General features: G+C 40.3%; 2 protein-coding genes across 2 annotated transcripts; both read left to right on the top strand.

Moving 5' to 3' along the window:
* Positions 1–356: 356 nt before the first annotated feature.
* On the top strand, positions 357–2,778 carry LOC130947909 (uncharacterized). Its single transcript, XM_057876621.1, has one exon. The coding sequence runs from the start codon at positions 494–496 to the stop codon at positions 2,297–2,299; it is 1,806 nt and encodes a 601-aa protein (XP_057732604.1). The 5' UTR covers positions 357–493; the 3' UTR covers positions 2,300–2,778.
* A 3,288-nt stretch (positions 2,779–6,066) lies between these two features.
* LOC130949985 (uncharacterized) lies at positions 6,067–6,864 on the top strand. Its single transcript, XM_057878563.1, has one exon. It carries the CDS (start codon positions 6,067–6,069, stop codon positions 6,862–6,864), a length of 798 nt encoding a protein of 265 aa, XP_057734546.1.
* The last annotated feature ends 17,228 nt before the right edge of the window (positions 6,865–24,092 follow it).

Consider the following 24,092-nt stretch of genomic DNA (forward strand, 5'->3'; position numbering starts at 1 on the left):
ATGCATGTAATATAGTCTTTTTTTAGTTGTTGTTGTAAGATGTGATATCTCATTATATACTTATTAAATAATATAAAAAAATATACGAAAGAAAATGTTAAACAATAAAAAATCACATATGATATGACAAAAAAGTTGAGGTAAAAAAATGGATAGAAATTTCGAAGATGGAAGGCAGAATGAAAAGCAACGCATCGAAACAAATAAAATAATAATAAATTAAAAAGTGGTTTGAACTTTCAATTCTGAATCCACTTTTGAAAATTGAGATTGAAAACTAGAGTTAACAAATTAAATTAGTGTTTGGTCCCTACCACTCCCCACCCACATTCTCTCTTTCTGATGTCATTGTTGCTGCTTATATTGAATTGAACCCATCCCTTCCCTCTTCACTCTTCACAATTTGCGCCGCATGCTCCTGCCTTTAGAATCACACTCACTCACTTGTTCTCCCTCCTATTTTGGTCTTTTCACTTGAACAATTCCGCTCCAAATGGTTGCAGAGGCCTGGTTTGTGAAGATGGGTAACCAAGTCAGTTCCAATCTCAAGCACGCCCTTCTTCTAGAAACTTCTTCGGGAAAGAGGAAGCAGCAGCAACACAGCAGCACCATCAAGAACAACGATAAGGTAACCATTGACATTCTTTCTTTTGAAGTAGCCAATGTCATCTCCAAAACGGTTCATCTTCACAAATCCCTTTCGGATTCTGAGATCTCGAGGCTCAGGAATGAGATCTTGACCTCTGAAGCTGTTAGGAGTCTCGTTTCCTCCGACCATTCCTATCTCCTCGACCTTGCTCTCGCCGAGAAGCTCGACGAGTTGAACCGCGTCGCCGGCGTCGTTTCCAGGTTAGGGAAGAAGTGTTCTGTCCCTGCATTGCAGGGATTTGAGCATGTGTATGGTGACATTGTGAGTGGGGTAATAGATGTCAATGAATTAGGGTTCTTGGTTAAGCATATGGAAGGTATGGTGAGGAAGATGGATAGGTATGTTAGTAACACTAAGAATTTGTATAGTGAAATGGAGGTTTTGAATCAATTGGAGCAAGCTATGAACAAATTTCAGAATAATCAGAATGAGGAGAGTAGGAGGGTCTTTGAGCAGAAACTCGCATGGCAGAGGCAAGATGTTAGGCATCTCAAGGAAATTTCACTTTGGAATCAAACATTTGATAAGGTTGTCGAGTTGTTGGCCAGAACAGTTTGCACCATCTATGCTAGGATGTCAGTGGTTTTCGGGGATTCTGCATTGAGGAAGAATAGCATTGGGCTTGCTGGAGGTTCTCCTCCACCTGAGTGTGGCTTGGTGTCTGGCCAAATTAGTGTTCCTATGAAATCGGAGAAGTTGAATCGCAATCACAGTGGCAGAAGTGGAAGTCATTCGGGCTCTATTGGGAGAACTGTGGAGAGAAAGGGAAGTATTGGTGGTAGGCCGCGGATGGATACGAGGAGAGGCGATTTAGCATATCTCCAACCTGAAGATTTCGTTCTTCCTTGTGGAACAAGTCCGGGGAGACTTTTCATGGAATGTCTAAGTTTAAGCAGCTCTGTCTCTAAATTTGATGATGATGATGATTCTGTTATTGATCATGGGGACCGATGCAGTCACAGTATTGGTTTAGGGAATAATGTCAAGAAAAAGGAGCAGTCGTGCCATTCCAGTGGGTTCGATCATGCTCAAATCAGTGTTCTTTTCAATGGAGATCTAAGAGCAAAATCCGGTGTTCAGAGTTGCTCAACCTTTGGTCCCAAGAGTAGATTAGCTGTTTATGCTTCTCCTTCCACTCTTGGAGGCTGCGCTCTTGCTTTGCACTATGCTAATGTCATAATTGTCCTCGAGAAACTGCTTAGCTATCCTCATTTAGTTGGAGAGGAAGCGAGGGATGATCTCTATCAGATGCTACCGACGAGCTTAAGGTTATCGCTGAAGGCAAAGCTGAAGTCTTACGTCAAGAATTTGGCCATATATGATGCTCCTCTTGCCCACGACTGGAAGGTGACTCTTGACGGTATACTTAGGGGGCTTGCGCCTCTCGCGCATAACATGATAAGATGGCAAAGTGAAAGGAATTTTGAGCAACACCAAATTGTTAGCAGGACGAATGTGCTGCTACTTCAGACCTTGTACTTTGCTGATAAGGAAAAGACAGAGGAAGCGATCTGCGAGATTCTTATTGGGTTGAATTACATATGCCGTTATGAACATCAACAGAACGCTTTGTTGGATTGTGCAAGCAGTTTTGACTTTGAAGATTGCATGGAGTGGCAATTGCAGTGTGGATCTTCTTTGCTTAATTGAATACCTTTTAAAATTTGAAAATCCTCAATATGGTGAGCATTTCCTTGACTTATAATACCAAAGTGTGTTTGCATTTTCCGTTTGGAGAACTCCCCCTATGGTTTGTGGGAAAAGCTACCTTTCATAGCTTTTGCTCAAATCAATAGTTTTATAGTTGCAAATGGAAATCCAAACATACTATTCATATTACTCTGGTATAGCATGGAATTCTGAACTTTGTACATTGAGGACTGATATTGTTGAAGACTTGAAAAAGTATAGCTGTATGTAATTGCAATTTGACTTATATAGTATACATGCAGAATTATATTTATAAAGGTGAAAAATTGTTCACGATGAACTTGTAAATATGTTTCACAGCTTGCTTGTTGCTTAGAAGAGTATGGCATGTTAAAACTTGAAATTACTGTTATGAATAGCAGAGATTAGTACTGTTATGTAGTTGCTGCCGTTGATTCTAGTCTTGGAGTTTTTTTTTTTTTTTTCAGTAGTTCTGTATTATGGATCTATGATAAAGTCATAAGGTATTAAGGTTCGTGTTTCTTGCAAGAATAAAATAACTTGTTTAGGTGGTTCATTGATTATTTTCAAGCCAAAAAGTGATTGGCCTTCATAAGAGGGAATATCGTTGTTTGGTATGGAAATTTAATTGTGAAACTTCTGCCTTGAATGAACTAAAAAAAAAAAGAATTTGGATCCTTTAAAGTTTGAATTTCAATTTAGAGAGTAAAGTGTGATCTCTCACCATTGATTTTATAGGTGGGACCAAAAATAAATATGAAAGAGAAACTATTCAAGGATAGAAAATCACACTTTATTTTCTAAAGTAAAATTCAAACTTTAGAGGATCCAAATAAAAAAAAAAGCGGGACGGGGGGTGTTGCAATAATGGTATATTAGTTTGTAAAATGTTTATGCTTAAAGATATATCTGAATGCATTGTTTATTATCAAAAGCGCAGAAGGTGGGTTTCACTTTCAAATTTTCAAAACATGGGAATCTTAAAAAAAAAAATAAAATGTAAAAACCTGAAGATCAAATTAATCAGCATACAAGGTTAACTAGGAATATTTTTAGGATATCACAGTAGAAAACTCTGATATGGTAGCAAACAGCCAAACACTACCGGATTTTGTTTTCTTTCACTTAGGCTACAATACTGTATTTAAAACAGAAATACAAAAACAATAGATACAGAAACTTGTTTGGTTCTGGAGACATAGATAGAGACAATTTTTTGGTTTAAGAAACATATATTTTCTGTACTTTATACATTAGTCTCTATCTCTCCGTCTTTGCGTTTCTATGTCAAAGCCAGAATCAATGCGCCCTGTGGAGCTAGTACACAAGGCTGGCCTGTAATGATACTGCAGAAGAGGCCAAATCAGTGCGCTTTAACTACATGGAGGAAAGAGGAAGTGATGTAGAATTGTAGATGTTGATGTCGATGTCAATGGCACCATTTTAAGCTTTGAGCAGTGAGTTTAATTCCGAGTTAGAAAAATCACAGCGCAGGGTTGACTTGAAGTACCACAGCGTAGCAGATCTTATCAATCATTGTGTCATGTGACCCTTCATTTATATCCATTCTCAGTTTTCGAACTTGTAAAGTTAGGAATTCCTATCAGAAGGTATTTGCAGATGTGAGGCACATAAAAGATTTACTACTATACTGTAAACTTAGTTGCTATTTATATAAGAGTATTTAGCTAAAATGTATTCTAAGGGTGCATTTTATGTTTATTATTAATAAAAATTTTAGATATTTTACTTAAATAACTGTATAGCAAATATCATCTTGGGCTAAATCCATCGTTTATTTATTCATGAAAAAGAACAAAATTTTGATAAGTCCTGGCTCGGACAGGCAATATCCCCCCCCCCCCCAAAAACCCCCTCCTTTTCTCTCTCTTTGGATAGTAATTCTGAATAAATCTTGGCTGGGAATTGTTGGGAATTTAATATATTTGGTTCTGATAGATCTTTTCAATTGTTTTTTCGAAACTGCCTCTCCCTATTTATTATGTTCATGACTTTCTGTTTTGTAATTTAGTACCACCAAATTCTTTTACCATGTAGTAGTATGCCACATTCATATTTTTAGCTACTTTTCCACAAACGATCAAGGAGTTGAACGTAATGTTCTTTAAATTTTTACTGGTAGCTCAAAACTGTTTTTGAATTTTCAATTAATTCAAAATAGTCTCTTAATTTTCATTGTGACTCATGTTTATTTCTTGATGAGTTTTTCCGTGATCAAAATGTTGATATAGACGATATGCTTTGGCCACATGTAAGAGTGATATTTAGCCATTGACACGTGACATGTGTCACAACAAAATTTATTATTTACATGTCAATTTAATATAACATATGGTTTGTTTACGTGTTATTTGACAAATCATCATTATTACAGGGTGTTTAAAAATTTTTTGGAATTTAATTTCCGTGAAAATTGAATTTAATTATATTGTTTAAAACAAAAATAATTAAATCAATTTAGATAGAATTTAATTCATTTCAGTTTTTTTTTTTTAAAAAGTCAATTTTAACTCAAATAGATTTAATTTAAAATTTAATTCTATTAGAATTTCACTTAAAATTTAAAATATCTAAAATACTCTTATAATCTAATTATTTTTTTTAACTTTCACTTTTTCTTGACATCTCCCACCATTTAACACACTCTCTCTCTTCTCTCAACACATTCTTTTCCTTTCTTTTTCTTTTTTTTTTTCTTACATTCAACTCACTTAATATATACTATGTTTTTTTGGAAAGGTCTTGTTCATACCCTAACCCAACGCTAAGACCCAAATCCATGTAGCGAGATCCAACCCACTAATTGGACTCCTCAATATACCGACCTCCTCTCAAGAAGTCGGTGCTCCCTACAGCTTGCTCTAAGGAAGTCGAGATCAAAGGTTACCTGGCAGATAATAACTGCCCCTAAAATCTCTCAACCCACTTCCAAGAGTCATATCGTAACCTCCCTAAGATAAAAGGACGGTTATCCACCCTAAAAGGTGGAACTACTCCAACGGTGGTTATTGGTTCACCACTATAAATACACTGACATCCCTCAGGTATCTCTAAGTCCCAATACTCTCTAGACCTGCTCACAGCCTTGCTAACTTAGGCATCGGAGTGTCTTTGCAGGTACTACCCCCCCATTTTCCCACACTCACAAGTCAGAAGGAGTCTCTAAAGGCGCTAACCCGCTCAAAGGCTTTCTCCCTTATACGATTGGGCCAACCTAACGAGTCCAGCCCATTAACCTCCGGTTATCCAACGTAACATTGGCGCTGTTGCCGGAGAACCGAGGGATCAACCCATAATGGCGGACAACTCACCAGAAGATGGTCATACAGCGTCTGATTTCGAGCAAGAAAATCCAAATATAAGAAACAATGACGCAGACCTGACCCTTCATCAAGGAACCAGCGACCAACATATAGAAGGCACCTCTGGGCTAAAAAATCCAAAGGTAAACTCCTCGGAAGGACGAGAATCCGGAAAAGGAAGGGCCACCCCATGCGACCGAACTAATGGGGCTGGTCCACGGCCACCAAGGTCGTCTGAAGCAACTGGAACAAGAACTAGAACGACAGCGAGAGGCGGAACGAAACCTCCGGGAGGAAATAGAACGATGAAAAGAGTTGGAAGAAAAACTCTTAAAACTTGAATCCTCCCTTAAAAGCCGGAACTCCTGCGGCGACCGAGAAGAGTCGCCCCTGGGAGGAGAGGACCCGTTCAGCGAGGACATAATGAGGGCGAAAGTTCCAAGAAACTTCAAAAGCCCTGATATGAACCTCTATGACGGAACCACAGACCCGAAGCATCATTTAAGCAATTTCAAAAGTCGGATGTATCTGGCTGATGCTTCTGATGCAACACGCTGCAAGGCTTTTCCGACCACCCTGTCGAAAGCGGTGATGAAGTGGTTTGATAGCCTCCCTCCAAGGTCGGTTACCAGCTTTGAGGACCTCTCAAGAAAATTTCTAATGCGATTCTCCATCCAAAAAGATAAAGTAAAACACGCGCCGAGCCTCCTAGGAGTTAAACAGGAGGTCAGGGAACCTCTGCGTGATTACATGGAAAGGTTCAACAAAGCATGTTTGGAAATTCAAGATCTACCCACAGAGGCAGTTATCATGGGATTAGTAAATGGACTTAGAGAAGGCCCCTTCTCTCAGTCCATATCAAAAAGGCACCTGACCTCTTTGAGCGATGTACAGGAGAGAGCGGAAAAGTACATCAACATGGAGGAAAATGTCAAACTACGGGAACCCAGCTGGCGAATGGGGCCCCCTCACTCAGCAAAAGAAAAAGAAAGGGAGCCAAAGAAAAAAGAGGAGGTCGGCCCCAACAGATCTAGGAGATATCACTCCTACACTCCTCTAAAAGTCTCCCTAGTAGATGTGTACAGAGAAATCTGCAACACTGAAAGATTGCCGCCTCCCAGACCCATTAAAAATAAAAAGGGGGGAGTCGCAACGACTACTGCGAATACCATAAGATATATGGCCACCCAACAAATGATTGCTACGACCTCAAAAATGTGATAGAAAGGTTGGCCAGGGAAGGCCGACTTGATAGATATCTCACGAATAGGTCGGACAATCATGGAAAAAGAAAGTGAGATGATGAAGACAGAAGAGACCCGCCGCCACAAACTCCCGAGAGACACATACATATGATCTCTGGAGGATTTGCGGGAGGGGGACTCACCAAATCATCTCGCAAAAGACACCTGAAGCGAGTTTATCAAGTAGGAAACGAGTCTCTCGATCTCCCAACCATCTCGTTCACCAAAGAGGACGGGCAGGGGATCGTACCCGGGCATGACGATCCGATGGTGATAACCATGATCTTGGAAAATGCCAACCTCCACAGGACCTTGGTGGACCAAGGGAGTTCGGCAAATATACTTTTTAAGCCTGCATTCGACAAGTTAGGGTTGAATGAAAGGGAGCTAAAAGCTTACCCGAACACCCTATATGGATTAGGAGACATGCCAATAAAGCCACTGGGATACATCCCCCTGCACACAACCTTCGGAAAGGGGAAAAGTTCCAAAACTCTGAGCATTGACTTTATCGTCTTTGATGTCGGATCGACGTATAACGCCTTAATCGGCAGGACTACGTTGAATCGGCTTGGAGCGGTGGTGTCAACTCCTCACCTTTGCATGAAATTCCCAACACCTAAGGGAATAGCGACGATACGAGGAGACCAAAAATTAGCGAGAAAGTGCTACAACGAAAGCTTAAACCTCCGAGGAAAGAGCAAAGAAATCCACAGCATTGAACTCGGAGGAATAACAGCAAGGGAAGAGCCGCGACCACGGTTCAAATCTGAAAAGAGGAAGAAAAAACAACTAACATAGGAGCCAGCCTAGGCGAAGATCTGAAACAAAGGCTAATAAAGCTCCTACAACAAAATTCTGACCTTTTCGCCTAGAAAGCTTCCGACATGCCAGGGATAGACCCTCGGCTCATGTCCCACAAACTTTCAGTACACCCCGGATCACGACCCGTACAGCAGCGCAGGCGTAAGATCGGCGCAGAACGAGCCCAGGTGGTGGAAGAGCAAGTACAAGCCCTCTTGGAAGCCAACTTCATCCGAGAGGTCAAATACCCAGCATGGCTAGCAAATGTAGTGCTAGTTAAAAAACAAAACGGCAAGTGGAGGATGTACGTCGACTATACCGACCTAAATAAAGCGTGCCCCAAAGACCCATATCCACTCCCCAGTATTGACACCCTAGTAGATGCAAGCTCAGGGTATTAATACTTGTCGTTTATGGATGCTTACTCGGGATACAACAAAATTCCGATGTACAAGCCCGATGAGGAAAAAACTTCATTCATCACACCTAGAGCGAATTATTGCTACGTGGTGATGCCATTTGGGTTAAAAAATGCCGGGGCTACGTATCAAAGGTTGATGAATAAAGTGTTCGCCCCTCACCTTGGGAACTTAATGGAGGTCTACGTAGATGACATGCTGGTAAAAACTAAGGAAGAAGAGGACCTCCTGACAGATCTCTCGCAAGTTTTAGACATCGTAAGGTCGCATGGGATGAGACTAAATCCCACAAAATGCACCTTCGTGGTGGAGGCAGGAAAGTTTCTAGGGTTCATGCTTACACAAAGAGGAATCGAAGCAAACCCCGATAAGTGTAAAGCTATCTTGGAAATGAAAAGCCTGACTTGCCTGAAGGAGGTCCAACAATTAAATGGAAGGCTTGCTGCTCTTTCCAGGTTCCTAGCGGGATCGGCACTAAGATCCCTCCCACTATTCTCCCTACTAAGAAAAGGATGCCAGTTCGAATGGACTCCAGAGTGCGAAGAAGCTTTCTGGGAGTTCAAAAAGTTCTTAAGCCAGCCTCCAATCTTGACCCGACCCCTAGTCGGGGAAGAACTCGTCCTATACCTGTCAGTAGCAGACAAAGCTATAGCATCAGCTCTAGTACGGGAAGATGAAGCCGGGCAGCATCCTGTATACTTCACTAGCAGAGTTCTACAGGGCCCAGAACTAAAGTATCAAAAACTTGAAAAGTTTGCATACTCCTTAGTAGTGGCCTCACGCCGGTTACGGCTGTATTTCCAAGCGCACACGATAAAAGTCCGAACGAACCAGCCCATAAAGCAAGTCCTCCAGAAGACGGACATTGCGGGAAGAATGGTTCAGTGGGCAATCGAGCTCTCCGAGTTCGACTTGAAATATGAAGCCCGAACGGCAATAAAAGCTCAATGCCTCACCGACTTTCTAGCGGAGTACGCGGGGAATCAAAAAGAGAAATCCACTGCATGGGAGTTATATGTAGATGGGTCCTCCAATAAAGCTGAAAGCGGAGCATGCATAATATTGGTCAGCAAAGGGGGAACGCAAATTGAAGTTTCTCTCAAGTTCGAGTTCCCAGCTTCCAACAACCAGGCAGAATATGAAGCCTTGATCGCAGGGATAAAACTGGCAGAAGAAGTCGGTGCGACCAAAGTAATAATATTCAGCGACTCTCAGGTGGTGACCTCCCAAATAAACGGAGAGTATCAAGCCAAAGATCCCAACATGAAAAAATACTTGGACAAAACCTTGGAGCACCTTGGGCACTTCGAAAAGACTAAGGTAAAGCATATAACTCGGGATCTCAACAGCAGGGCAGACGCCCTCTCCAAGCTAGCAAGTACCAAACCAGGAGGAAACAACAGAAGCCTAATCCAAGAAACTCTCCCTGAACCCTCTGTGGACAAAACGGAGGTTGCTCAAGATGTCTTTGAAATCACCGGATTAGACCTCGGATGGATGAAGCCCTTTGTCAAATACCTGAAATTTGACATCCTCCCCAAAGAGGAAAAAGAGGCCAAGAAAATCCGGAGGGAGACACAAAACTACACGCTGGTGAAAAATATCCTCTATAAAAGGGGGATATCAACACCATTACTAAAGTGCGTCCCGACCTCAAAGACAACCAAGGTGCTAGAGGAGGTACACAATGGGATCTGCGGAAATCATTTTGGAGCAAGGTCGTTAACTAAGAAGGTAATCTGAGCCGGATTCTACTGACCGACCTTACAAAAAGACTCCATGGAATTTGTGAAAAAGTGCCAGCCATGCCAAATGCACGCAAACTTCCATGTAGCCCCTCCCGAGGAACTCATTAGCATAACTTCTCCATGACCCTTCACAAAATGGGGATTGGACTTACTAGGACCATTCCCACAAGCGCCGGGGCAAGTAAAATATCTAATAGTGGGAGTGAATTACTTCACAAAGTGGATAGAAGCAGAACCATTGGCCACCATCACCACTCAGTGGTGTCGGAAGTTCCTCTACAAGAACATTATCACCAGGTATGGGGTACCCCACTCCATCACCACTGATAATGGCACTCAATTCACTGACTCAACCTTCAAAAACCTGGTAGCAAGTATGAAATCAAACATCAATTCATATCGGTGGAACATCCACAAGCAAATGGACAAGTCGAAGCTGCAAACAAAGTCATATTGGCAGGGTTGAAGAAAAGATTGCAGGACGCAAAAGGAGCATAGGCCGAGGAACTCCCACAAGTACTTTGGGCTTATCAGACCACACCTCAGTCTGCCACAGGAGAAACACCCTTCGGACTTGCTTACGGCGTAGAAGCCATGATACCGGTCAAAATCAACGAGCAAAGCCCAAGGGTGAACTTCTACGACGAGGTGGGAAACATAAAGGGGCACAAAGAAGAACTCGAACTTCTCCCTGAAGTCCGCGAACGAGCCCATATTAAAGAAGCAGAATTGAAGGAAAGGATGACGAACAGATACAACCAGAAAGTCATTCAAAGGAGCTTCGCCTCAGACGACTTGGTCCTAATTAGAAATGACATAGGAGTCAACAAGTCTGGGGAAGGAAAGCTCGCCGCTAATTGGAAGGGACCCTACAAGATTAGCGAGGTCCTAGGAAAAGGTTATTACAAGGTGACCGACTTGAACGGCACCGAGTTACCCAGGTCGTGGCATGCTTGTAATATGAAAAGGTACTACAGCTAAAAACGAACTCTACTCCCTGATGTACTCTTTTCCCAAACTTCATGATTTTTTCCCAAAGTAAAAAGGGTTTTTTCTGAAGAAGGATTTTTAACGAGGCATCACAGTAGAGACTAAGAGGTCATAGATACCCCGAAACCCTTAGTAGTGATAAAGTACCTTTGCAAATAAATAAAGATATTTTTCAAATATCTCTTATAAATTCCTTCTCGCTTTCTACGAAACGCGCCGACTTAAGCTCGACAAAGTGTGAAAATCCCATGAACCGACCTAGATGGTCGTCAGGATAAAACAACGAGGTACAAGTCGGTGTAAAGAGCTTATAAAAGTCGATCGTGAATAAACTCGGAAATTAATCGATTAACAAATCAGAAATTTCGAGTAACAAAGAAATGAATCGCGAAAATAACCTAAGTTATGAAAACTCAATATATCAAAAAAATTGAGCATAAGGAATACCGAAAAGAGGTCAGAAAATCCATATAAGGAAATAAAGGTTTCGAAAACCTAAAACAGAAAAAGCATGCACACAACCAACAAAAATAACCTAAACCCTTGTCCAAAAAAGGGTATTTTTAAATATTTAAATATTTTGTTTAGGGCCATAAAAGGCCAAGAAGATGTCAACCGCATACCACATCAACAGAAAAATAAATAGTTTAAAAAAGTGGGGACCCACAGGCCGGGCCCCCATATAGTCAGAGATAATTTTTCAAAGGGCATCACCATCACCACCTGGAAGAGTAGTCAGAGCACCACCAGAGTCAGGGAGAGAGACATCCATAGGAGTTGGAGGAGAAGTTTTAGGAGCCTTGGAGGAACTTGGAGCATCATCTGGTCGGGGGGGGGGGGGGGAGAAGACTCTATGATTCTCTAACCCCGAGTCTTCAGCTCGGATTTAGAGACAGGTCGGGGAGGAGACACGATAGCCCCATCGATTACAACCTTGTCCGGATCCAAGGGTGAGAGGTCCAACTCGGGAGCAATAACTCCGACCTGTTCCTTAAAAACCCTCCATGCCTCCTCGGATCCCTCAGCAATAGAGTCCTCCAACTCCGCATAAGCATCCCGAAACCTCACCAGATCTTTTTTGACCTCCACAAGGTCCTGGAACAAACTTGAATAGCTCTGCTCCGCCTTCTCTCGTAAGCCCTCCGCCATAGAGCATCGGCCCATCAACTTCTCCCCCTCCTTCCGGAGATTATCCCTCTCTTCCCTCAACTTGGTAACCTCCTCCTTCAGACTCCTCTCAGATTCTTGATACAAAAGAATCCTCCCTTTTAGCTCCTCAACCCTTTAGGATGAGCCCAAAGAGCTAAGGGGAGTCTTCTCAAAAATATCAAGAAATTTGCTGCACACCCCCGCTGCCCTAACACTCTCCAGAGCCAGAATAGTAAGATGGTTCCGAAGAGAAGCATCATCCATACTTATACGTTTATAAGGATAGATATGCTCCCGGATGAATTGACGCGCATCCACCTTGGCCTCATGGTGGACGAAATTGTGATCCTTAAAGTTGGTCTCTTTGTATTTGTATGAAATCAAAAATACCCCAAAGAGATCATGGTGTGATGAATTGGGATCTTAATAATCCCTGGTGTGATCATAACTCCGTTCAACTTAACCAGCAAGTGTATTGGGTCATCCAAGTAATACCTTACGTGAGTAAGGGTCGATCCCACAGAGATTGTTGGTATGAAGCAAGCTATGGTCACCTTGTAAATCTCAGTTAGGCAGATTAAATGGTTTATGATGAGTTCGAAAATTAATAATAAACAGAAAATAAAAAGGGATAGAAATACTTATGTAAATCAATAGTGGAAATTTTAAATAGGCGTATGGAGATGCTGTGCTCCTCTTGTATTTCTACTTTCTTATTACATTCATCCAATTCTTCTTACTCTTTTCCATGGCAAGCTGTATGTAGGGCATCACCGTCTTCAATGGCTACTTTTCATCCTCTCGGGAAAATGGTCCTATGCTCTGTCACTGCATGGCTAATCGTCTGGAGGCATCACCCTTGTTGATGGCTACATCCCATCCTCTCAGTGAAAATGGTCCAAATGCTCTGTCACAGCACGGCTAATCATCTGTCGGTTCTCAATCAGGTTGGAATAGAATCCCTTGATTCTTTTGCGTCTGTCACTAACGCCCAGCCTTCAGGAGTTTGAAGCTCGTCACAGTCATTCAATACCGGAATCCTACTCGGAATACCACAGACAAGGTTAGACTTTCCGGATTCCCGGGATCCTACTCGGAATACCACAGACAAGGTTAGACTTTCTGGATCCCCATGAATGCCGCCATCTATCTAGCTTATACCACGAAGATTCTGTTGGGGAATCTAAGAGATATGCGCCCGGCCTAAGGTAGAACGGAAGTGATTGTCAGTCACGCGCGTTCATAGGTGAGAATGATGATGAGTGTCACGGATCATCACATTCATCAAATTTGAAGTGCAACGTATATCTTGGAATAAGAATAAAAGAGAATTGAATAGAAAGTAATGGTAATTGTATTGAAACTTGAGGTACAGCAGAGCTCCACACCCTTAATCTATGGTGTGCAAAAACTCTACCGTTGAAAATACATAAGTGAAAGGTTCAGGCATGGCTGAATGGCCAGCCCCCTAAAACGTGATCAATAGCCTCTTAAGATGAAGAATAAAACAAAACTGAGACCAAAGATGTAACGTGGTCAAAAGAGACGTCTAATACAATAGTTAAATGTCCTATATATACTAGACTAGCTACTAGGGTTTACATGAGTAGGTAATTGATGCATAAATCCACTTCCAGGGCCCACTTGGTGTATGCCTGGGCTGAGCTTGATCTATCCACGAGCTGAGGCTTTTCTTGGAGTTGAACACCGAGTTATAGCGTGTTTCTGGCGTTCAAATCCGGGTTATGACGTGTTTCTGGCGTTTAACTCTAGACAGCAGCATGTACTTGGCGTTGAGCGCCACTTTACGTCATCAATTTCTGAATAAAGTATGGACTATTATATATTTCTGGAAAGCTCTGGATGTCTACTTTCCAACGCCGTTGAGAGAGCACCATTTGGAGTTCTGTAACCCCAGAAAATCCATTTCGAGTGCAGGGAGGTCAGAATCCAACAGCATCAGCAGTCCTTGTGTCAGCCTCCTATCAGAGTTTTGCTCAAGTCCCTCAATTTCAGCCAGAAATTACCTGAAATCACAGAAAAACACACAAACTCATAGTAAAGTCCAGAAATGTGAATTTAACATAAAAACTAATGAGAACATCCCTAAAAGTAAATTGAATTTACTAAAAACTACCTAAAAACAATGCCAAAAAGCGTATAAATTATCCGCTCATCACAACACCAAACTTAAATTGTTGCTTGTCCCCAAGCAACTGAAAATCAATTAGGATAAAAAGAAGAGAATATACTATAAATTCCAAAATATCAATGAATATTAATTCTAATTAGATGAGCGGGACTTGTAGCTTTTTGCTTCTGAACAGTTTTGGCATCTCACTTTTTCCTTTGAAGTTTAGAATGATTGGCTTCTCTAGGAGCTTAGAATTTTGGATAGTGTTATTGACTTTCCTAGTTAAGCATGTTGATTCTTGAACACAGCTACTTATGAGTCTTGGCCGTGGCTCTAAGCACTTTGTTTTTCCAGTATTACCACCGGATACATAAATGCCACAGACACATAACTGGGTGAATCTTTTCAGATTGTGACTCAGCTTTGCTAGAGTCCCCAGTTAGAGGTGTCCAGAGCTCTTAGGCACACTCTTTTTCTTTGGATCCTTTTTACCTTTGCCTTTTGGTTTTAAGGGCTATTGGCTTTTTCTGCTTGCTTTTTCTTTTTCTTCCTATATATTTTTTTTCGCCATTTTTTTTCGCAAGCTTTTATTTTTCATTGCTTTTTCTTGCTTCAAGAATCAATTTCATGATTTTTCAGATCATCAATAACATTTCTCCTTGTTCATCATTCTTTCAAGAGCCAACAGTTTTAACATTCATAAACAACAAAATAAAAAATATGCACTGTTCAAGCATTCATTCAGAAAACAAAAAGTATTGTCACCACATCAATATAATTAAACTAAATTCAAGGATAAATTCTAAATTCATGTACTTCTTGTTCTTTTGAATTAAAGCATATTTCATTTAAGAGAGGTGAAGGATTAATGGATTTTATTCATAGCTTTAAGACATGGTTACTACATACTAATGATCATGAAGTAGAGACACAAAACATAGATAAACATAACATAGAAACCGAAAAACAGAAAGAAATAAGAACAAGGAATGAGTCCACCTTAGTGGCATCTTCTTCTTGAAGGACCAACAATGTCCTTAAGCTCTTCTATGTCCCTTCCTTGCCTTTGTTGCTCCTCCCTCATTGCTCTTTGGTCTTCTCTTATTTCATGGAGAATGATGGAGTGCTCATGATGTTCCACCTTTAATTGTTCCACATTGTGGCTCAAATCTTCTAAGGAAGTGTTGAGTTGTTCTCAATAGTTGTTGGGAGAAAAGTGCATCCCTTGAGGCATCTCAGGAATTTCTTGATGATGAGCTTCCTCATGCATCTCTTGAGAACCGTGGAGGGTCTCTCTTGCTTCCTCCATCCTCTTCTTGGTGATGGGCTTATCCTCTTCAATGGAGATGTCTCCTTCTATGATAACTCCAGCTGAGTAACATAGATGGCAAATAAGGTGAGGAAAAGCTAGCCTTGCCATGGTGGAGGGCTTTTCGGCTATTTTGTAGAATTCATTGGAGATGACTTCATGAATTTCTACTTTCTCTCCAATCATGATGTTATGAATCATGATGGTCCGATCCACAGTAACTTCAGATCGGTTGCTAGTGGGAATGATGGAGCGTTGAATGAACTCCAACCATCCTCTAGCCACAGGCTTGAGGTCCAGTCTTCTTAGTTGGACTGGCTTGCCTTTGGAGTCTCTCTTCCATTGAGCTCCTTCCACACATATGTCCATAAGGACTTGGTCCAACCTTTGATTAAAGTTGACCCTTCTAGTGTAGGGGCGTACATCTTCTTGCATCATGGGCAAGTGGAACGTCAATCTCACATTCTCCGGACTAAAATCTAAGTATTTCCCCCGAACCATTGTGAGATAATTCTTTGGACTCGGGTTCATACTTTGATCATGGTTCCTAGTGATCCATGCATTGGCATAAAACTCTTGAACCATTAAGATTCCGACTTGTTGCATGGGGTTGGTTAGGACTTCCCAACCTCTCCTTCGGATCTCATGTCGGATCTTCGGATACTCATTTTTTTTGAGCTTGAAAGGGACCTCAGGGATCACCTTCTTCTTTGCCACAACATCATAGAAGTGGTTTTGATGGCTTTTGGAGATGAATCTTTCCATCTCCCATGACTCGGAGGTGGAAGCTTTTGTCTTCCCTTTCCCTTTTCTAGAGGATTCTCCGGCCTTAGGTGCCATTTGATGGTAATGGAAGAACAAAAAGCTTATGCTTTTACCACACCAAACTTAGAATATTGCTCGCCCTCGAGCAAGAGAAAAAAGAAGAGAAGAAGAAGAAGAAGAAAATATGGAGGAGAAGGGGGAGGGTGGGTTCGGCCAAGGTATAGAAGAGGGTGTTGTGTTGTGTGAAAATGAAGTGGAATGGAGGGGTTTATATAGGGAAGGGGAGAGGGTAGGTTCGGCCATTTTAGGGTGGGTTTGGGTGGGAAAGTGTTTTTGAATTTTAAAGGTGGGTGGGGTTTATGGGGAAGAGTGGTTGAGGTGATGAGGAAGAGAGATTGAGGTGATTGGTGAAGGGTTTTGGGAAATGTGACATGGGGGAGAGTATAATAGGATTAGGAGGTAAGGTGAGAATATGTTAGGTGGGGATCCTGTGGGGTCCACAGATCCTGAGGTGATCCTGTGGGGTCCACAGATCCTGAAGTGTCAAGGAATTCCATCCCTGCACTAAATAGGCATGTAAAATGCCTTTGCATACCATTCTGGCGTTTAAACGCCGAGATGATGCACGCTCTGGGTGTTCAACGCCCATGTAAAGCATGTTCTGGGCGTTCAATGCCCATATGTAGCATGTTTCTGGCGTTGAACGCCAGTTCCATGCTTGTTACTGGCGTTCAGCGCCAGCTTTTCTCAAGGCACATTCCTGGCGTTCAAACACCAGAATGTTGCTTGTTTCTGGCGTTCAGCGCCAGATTTATGCTCTGTTCTGGCGTTGAACGCCAGCCAGATGCTCCTTACTGGCGTTGAACGCCAGTCTGTCCTTCCTCCAGGGTGTGATTTTTCTTCTACTATTTTTGATTCTATTTTTAATTTTTATATTTTTTTCGTGACTCCACATGATCATGTACCTAATAAAACACAAAATAAAAATAAAATAGAATAAAATAAAAATTAGATAAATAAAATTGGGTTGCCTCCCAACAAGCGCTTCTTTAATGTCAATAGCTTGACAGTGGGCTCTCATGGAACCACAAAGGTGATCAGGTCAATGTTGTATAGTCCCAACACCAAACTTAGAGTTTGGATATGGGGTCTTAACACCAAACTTAGAGTTTGGTTGTGGCCTCCCAACACCAAACTTAGAGTTTGACTGTGGGGGCTCCTCTTGACTCTGAACTGAGAGAAGCTCTTCATGCTTACTCTCTTTTGTCACAGAGGGATGGCCATGTGCCTTAAACACAAGGTAGTCCCCATTCAATTGAAGGACTAATTCACCTCTGTTAACATCTATCACAGCTCCTGCTGTGGCTAGGAAAGGTCTTCCAAGGATGATGCATTCATCCTCTTCCTTCCTAGTGTCTAAGATTATGAAATCAGCAGGGATGTAAAGGCCTTCAACCTTTACTAACACGTCCTCTACTATTCCATAAGCTTGTCTCAATGACTTGTCTGCCAATTGTAATGAGAACAAGGCAGGTTGTACCTCAATGATCCCCAGCTTCTCCATTACAGAGAGTGGCATAAGATTTATCCCTGACCCCAGATCACATAGAGCTTTTTCAAAGGTCATGGTGCCTATGCTACAAGGTATTAAGAACTTGCCAGGATCTTGTCTCTTTTGAGGTAAAATTTGCTGAATCCAGGTATCTAGTTCATTAATGAGCAAGGGAAGTTCACTTTCCCAAGTCTCATTACCAAACAACTTGGCATTCAGCTTCATGATAGCTCCTAAATATTGAGCAACTTGCTCTCCAGTCACATCTTCATCCTCCTCAGAGGAGGAATAGTCTTCAGAGCTCATGAATGGCAGAAGAAGATTTAATGGAATCTCTATGGTCTCTATATGAGCCTCAGATTCCTTTGGATCCTTAATAGGAAACTCCTTCTTGCTTGAGGGACGTCCCAGGAGGTCTTCCTCACTAGGATTTTCGTCCTCCTCCTCCCTTGTGCATTCGGCCATGTTGATTACATCAATGGCCTTGCACTCTCCTTTTGGATTATCTTCTGTATTGCTTGGGAGAATACTGGGAGGAGTTTCAATGACTTTCTTACTCAGCTGGCCCACTTGTGCCTCCAGATTTCTGATGGAGGATCTTGTTTCACTCATGAAACTGAAAGTGGCCTTTGATAGATCAGAGACTAGATTGGCTAAATTAGAAGTGTTTTATTCAGAATTCTCTGTCTGTTGCTGAGAAGATGATGGAAAAGGCTTGCTATTGCTCAGCCTATTGCGTCCACCATTGTTAAAGCCTTGTTGAGGCTTTTGTTGATCCTTCCATGAGAAATTTGGATGATTTCTCCATGATGGATTATAGGTGTTTCCATAAGGTTCACCCATGTATTTAACCTCTGCCATTACAGGGTTCTCAGGATCATAAGCTTCTTTAGAAGCTGCCTCTTTAGTACTGTTGGATGCATTTTGCCATCCATTCAGACTTTGAGAGATCATGTTGACTTGCTGAGTCAACACTTTGTTCTGAGCCAATATGGCATTCAGAGCATCAATTTCAAGAACTCCCTTCCTCTGAGGCGTCCCATTATTCACGGAATTCCTCTCAGAAGTGTACATGAATTGGTTATTTGCAACCGTGTCAATGAGTTCTTGAGCCTCTTCAGGCGTTTTCTTTAGGTGAATGGATCCACCTGCAGAATGGTCCAATGACATTTTCAAAAATTCAGATAGACCATAATAGAATATATCTAATATGTTCTATTCTGAAAACATGTCAGATGGACACCTTTTGGTCAGCTGCTTGTATCTTTCCCAAGCTTCATAGAGGGATTCACCATCTTTTTGCTTGAAGGTCTGAACATCCACTCTAAGCTTGCTCAGCTTTTGAGGAGGAAAGAATTTATCCAAGAAGGCTGTGACCAGCTTATCCCAGGAGTCCAGGCTATCCTTAGGTTGTGAATCCAACCATATTCTAGCTCTGTCTCTTACAGCAAAAGGGAAAAGCATGAGCCTGTAGACTTCAGGATCTATTCCATTCATCTTAACAGTCTCACAAATCTACAAGAACTCAGTTAAAAACTAGTAAGGATCTTCAGATGGAAGTCCATAAAACTTGCAGTTCTGTTGCATTAAAGCAACTAGTTGAGGCTTAAGCTCAAAATTATTGGCTCTAATGGCAGGAATGGAGATGCTTCTTCCATCAAATTTGGACGTTGGCTTTGTGAAGTTACCAAGCATTCTCCTTGCATTATTGTTGTTGGGTGCGGCTGCCATCTCCTTCTCTTGTTCTAATGTTTCTGAAAGGTTACCTTTAGATTGTTGTAATCTAGCTTCTCTTAGTTTCCTTTTCAGGGTCCTTTCAGGTTCAGGATCAATTTCAACAAGAGTATCTTTTTCCTTGCTCATGCTCATATGAAAGAGAAGAAAACAAGAAAAGAACAGGAATCCTCTATGTCACAGTATAGAGATTCCTTTATGTTAGTAGAAAAAGAAAGGGGAGAAGAGTGAAGAAGAATGAATAGTCTGTATAAAGAGTAAGGATAGGGGAGGTGAAGAGAAGTGTTAGTAAATAAATAATTAAAGAGAATAAGAAGAGAAAGGGAAAATTCGAAAATAATTTTTAAAAAAGAGTTTAATATTTTCGAAAATTAAAGATAGGATAAGATTAAAATTAAAATTTAAAACAATTAAAAAGAATTTTTGAAAAAGGGATGAGATATTTTCGAAAATTAGAGAGGAAAAAGTAGTTAGGTGGTTTTGAAAAAGATAAGAAACAAACACAAAGTCAAAGAATTAGTTGAAAAAGATATTAAAATCAAATTTGGAAGGATAAGAAGATAAGAAGTTTAGATAAGATATTTTGAAATCAAATTTTGAAAAAGATAAATTTTTTTGAAAAAGATAAGATAAAAGATAAAAAGATATGTTTGAAAAAGATTTAATTTTTTAAAATTACTTAACTAACAAGAAACTAAAAGATATGATTTTAGAACTTAAAGATTGAACCTTTCTTAACAAGAAAGTAACAAACTTCAAATTTTCGAATCAATCACATTAATTGTTAGTGTAATTTTGAAAATATGATATAAAGATAAGAAAAAGATTTTTTAAATTTTTCGAAAAAAATAGAAAAAAATGAAAAAGATATAATTTTTGAAAAAGATTTTGAAAAGATAAGATTTTTAAAATTGAAAATTTGACTTGACTTGTAAGAAACAACTAATTTTGAAAATTTTTGACTAAGTCAACTCAATTTTTCGAAAATTATGAGGAAAATAAGGAAAAGATTTTTTTTTATTTTTGAATTTTTAATTATGATAGAGAAAAACACAAACATGACCCAAAACTTAAAAATTTTGGATCAAAACACATGATGCATGCAAGAACACTATGAATGTCAAGATGAACACCAAGAACACTTTGAAGATCATGATGAACATCAAGAACATATTTTTGAAAAATTTTTAATGCAAAGAAAACATGCAAGACACCAAACTTAGAAATCTTTAATGCATGGACTCTAACAAACAAAAAATGCATATGAAAAATAATAAACAACACAAAGCAAGAAAACATCAAGATCAAACAAGAAGACTTGTCAAGAACAACTTGAAGATCCTGAAGAACACCATGAATGCATGAATTTTCGAAAAATGCAAGAAAAACTTTTAAAGCATGCAATTGACACCAAACTTAAAAGTTGACTCAAGACTCAAACAAGAAACACAAAATATTTTTTATTTTTATGATTTTATGAATTTTTTTTGCATTTTTATTAATTTTTTTCGAAAATAAAGTTTGGAAAAACGAAAAATAAAAGAAAAATTTTGAAAAAGATTTTTGAAAAGAAAATTACCTAATCTGAGCAACAAGATGAACCGTCAGTTGTCCAAACTCGAACAATCCCCGGCAACGGCGCCAAAAACTTGGTGGACGAAATTGTGATCCTCAAAGTTGGTCTCTTTGTATTTGTATGAAATAAAAAATACCCCAAAGAGATCATGGTGTGATGAATTGGGATCTTAATAATCCCTGGTGTGATCATAACTCCGTTCAACTTAACCAGCAAGTGTACTGGGTCATCCAAGTAATACCTTACGTGAGTAAGGGTCGATCCCACAGAGATTATTGGTATGAAGCAAGCTATGGTCACCTTGTAAATCTCAGTTAGGCAGATTAAATGGTTTATGATGAGTTCGAAAATTAATAATAAACAGAAAATAAAAAGGGATAGAAATACTTATGTAAATCAATAGTGAAAATTTCAGATAGGCATATGGAGATGCTGTGCTCCTCTTGTATTTCTACTTTCTTATTACATTCATCCAATTCTTCTTACTCTTTTCCATGGCAAGCTGTATGTAGGGCATCACCGTCTTCAATGGCTACTTTTCATCTTCTCGGGAAAATGGTCCTATGCGCTGTCACCGCATGGCTAATCGTCTGGAGGCATCACCCTTGTTGATGGCTACAACCCATCCTCTCAGTGAAAATGGTCCAAATACTCTGTCACAGCACGGCTAATCATCTGTCGGTTCTCAATCAGGTTGGAATAGAATCCCTTGATTCTTTTGCGTCTGTCACTAACGCCCAGCCTTCAGGAGTTTGAAGCTCGTCACAGTCATTCAATACCGGAATCCTACTCGGAATACCACAGACAAGGTTAGACTTTCCGGATTTCCGGGATCCTACTCGGAATACCACAGACAAGGTTAGACTTTCTGGATCCCCATGAATGCCGCCATCTATCTAGCTTATACCACGAAGATTCTGTTGGGGAATCTAAGAGATATGCGCCAGGCCTAAGGTAGAACGGAAGTGGTTGTTAGTCACGCGCGTTCATAGGTGAGAATGATGATGAGTGTCACGGATCATCACATTCATCAAATTTGAAGTGCAACGTATATCTTGGAATAAGAATAAAAGAGAATTGAATAGAAAGTAATGGTAATTGTATTGAAACTTGAGGTACAGCAGAGCTCCACACCCTTAATCTATGGTGTGCAGAAACTCCACCGTTAAAAATACATAAGTGAAAGGTTCAGGCATGGCCGAATGGCCAGCCCTCTAAAACGTGATCAATAGCCTCTTAAGATGAAGAATAAAACAAAACTGAGACTAAAGATGTAACGTGGTCAAAAGAGACGTCTAATACAATAGTTAAATGTCCTATATATACTAGATTAGCTACTAGGGTTTACATGAGTAGGTAATTGATGCATAAATCCACTTCCGGGGCCCACTTGGTGTATGCTTAGGCTGAGCTTGATCTATCCACGAGTTGAGGCTTTTCTTGGAGTTGAACACCGAGTTATAGCGTGTTTCTGGCGTTTAACTCCGGGTTATGACGTGTTTCTGGCGTTTAACTCCAGACAGCAGCATATACTTGGCGTTGAGCGCCACTTTACGTCGTCAATTTCTGAATAAAGTATGAACTATTATATATTGCTGGAAAGCTCTGGATGTCTACTTTCCAAATCCGTTGAGAGCGCGCCATTTGGAGTTCTGTAGCTCCAGAAAATCCATTTCGAGTGCAGGAAGGTCAGAATCCAACAGCATCAGCAGTCCTTGTGTCAGCCTCCTATCAGAGTTTTGCTCAAGTCCCTCAATTTCAGCCAGAAATTACCTGAAATCACAGAAAAACACACAAACTCATAGTAAAGTCCAGAAATGTGAATTTAACATAAAAACTAATGAAAGCATACCTAAAAGTAGCTTGAATTTACTAAAAACTACCTAAAAACAATGCCAAAAAGCGTATAAATTATCCGCTCATCACCTCACCTTCGAAAGGAGAGCCAGACTCTAGAGCCTTGCGTTTTTTCTTTTCTGGCTCAGGAGAAGGTCGGGAAGAAGGGGGCGGTGACAAACCCCAATTTGACGGTTTATCTTGTATTGAATTTAGGGGATTTTATCACCTTTTACCCACATTTATCCATTGAAATAGCATGGTTTTATAACTTCTCCTTTAATTGTGCTTAAGAGTGAAAACATGGTTTTTAGGTCTTAAAATGAATAAATTTAATTCATCTTGATTCCATTAGATGCCTTGATATGTTTGCTAAGTCATTTAAGGTTTAGGAGGCAAAGATTGGATCAAGGGAATGAAGAAACAAGCATGAAAAGTTGGAGAACTCATGAAGAAATGAAAGAACCGGAAAGCTGTCAAGCCGACCTCTTTGCACTTAAACGACCATAACTTGAGTTACAGAGGTCCAAATGATGCGGTTCCAGTTGGGTTAGAAAGCTAACATCCGGGGCTTCGAAACGATATAAGATTTGCCATAGTTGCTACACGTATGGTGGCGCGTGAGCACAGTTGCTGCCACCTGGTTCACTTAAAGCAAAACGTGGCCAGCGAATTCTAAAGCCTTGTGGGCCCAATCCAACTCATTTCTGATGCTATTTAACCCAAGGAGTGAAGAGGGAAATAGAAGTTAGTTACCATTAGTCATAGTTTAGTTCTAGAAGTTAGTTTCTAGAGAGAGAAGCTCTCACTTCTCTCTAGGATTAGGATTAGGATTAGGTTTAGTTCTTAGATCTAGATTTTAATTCATCTTCTTCTACTTCTATCTTCTCAATTCTTTGTAGTTACATTCATCTCTCTTCCATTCTTTTGTTGCAATTTCCTTTATGTTGTTCTCATACTTTGTTGTAGATCTACTTTTGTTTCTTCTACTCTCTTTCAATTCAATCAAGGTAATTCATAATAAATGTGTTTCTTTTGATTGTTGTTGTTAATTCCTTGCAATTGAGTAGTGTAGATTTACTTTTCTTGTAATTTTACTATGCTTTTCTTTTATGCCTTCCAAGTGTTTGATGAAATGCTTGGTTGGATTTTAGTGTAGGTTTTGTTCCTCTTGGCCTAGGTAGAGTAA

This window comes from Arachis stenosperma, chromosome 9, assembly GCF_014773155.1.
Source record: "Arachis stenosperma cultivar V10309 chromosome 9, arast.V10309.gnm1.PFL2, whole genome shotgun sequence".
Lineage (NCBI taxonomy): Eukaryota > Viridiplantae > Streptophyta > Magnoliopsida > Fabales > Fabaceae > Arachis > Arachis stenosperma.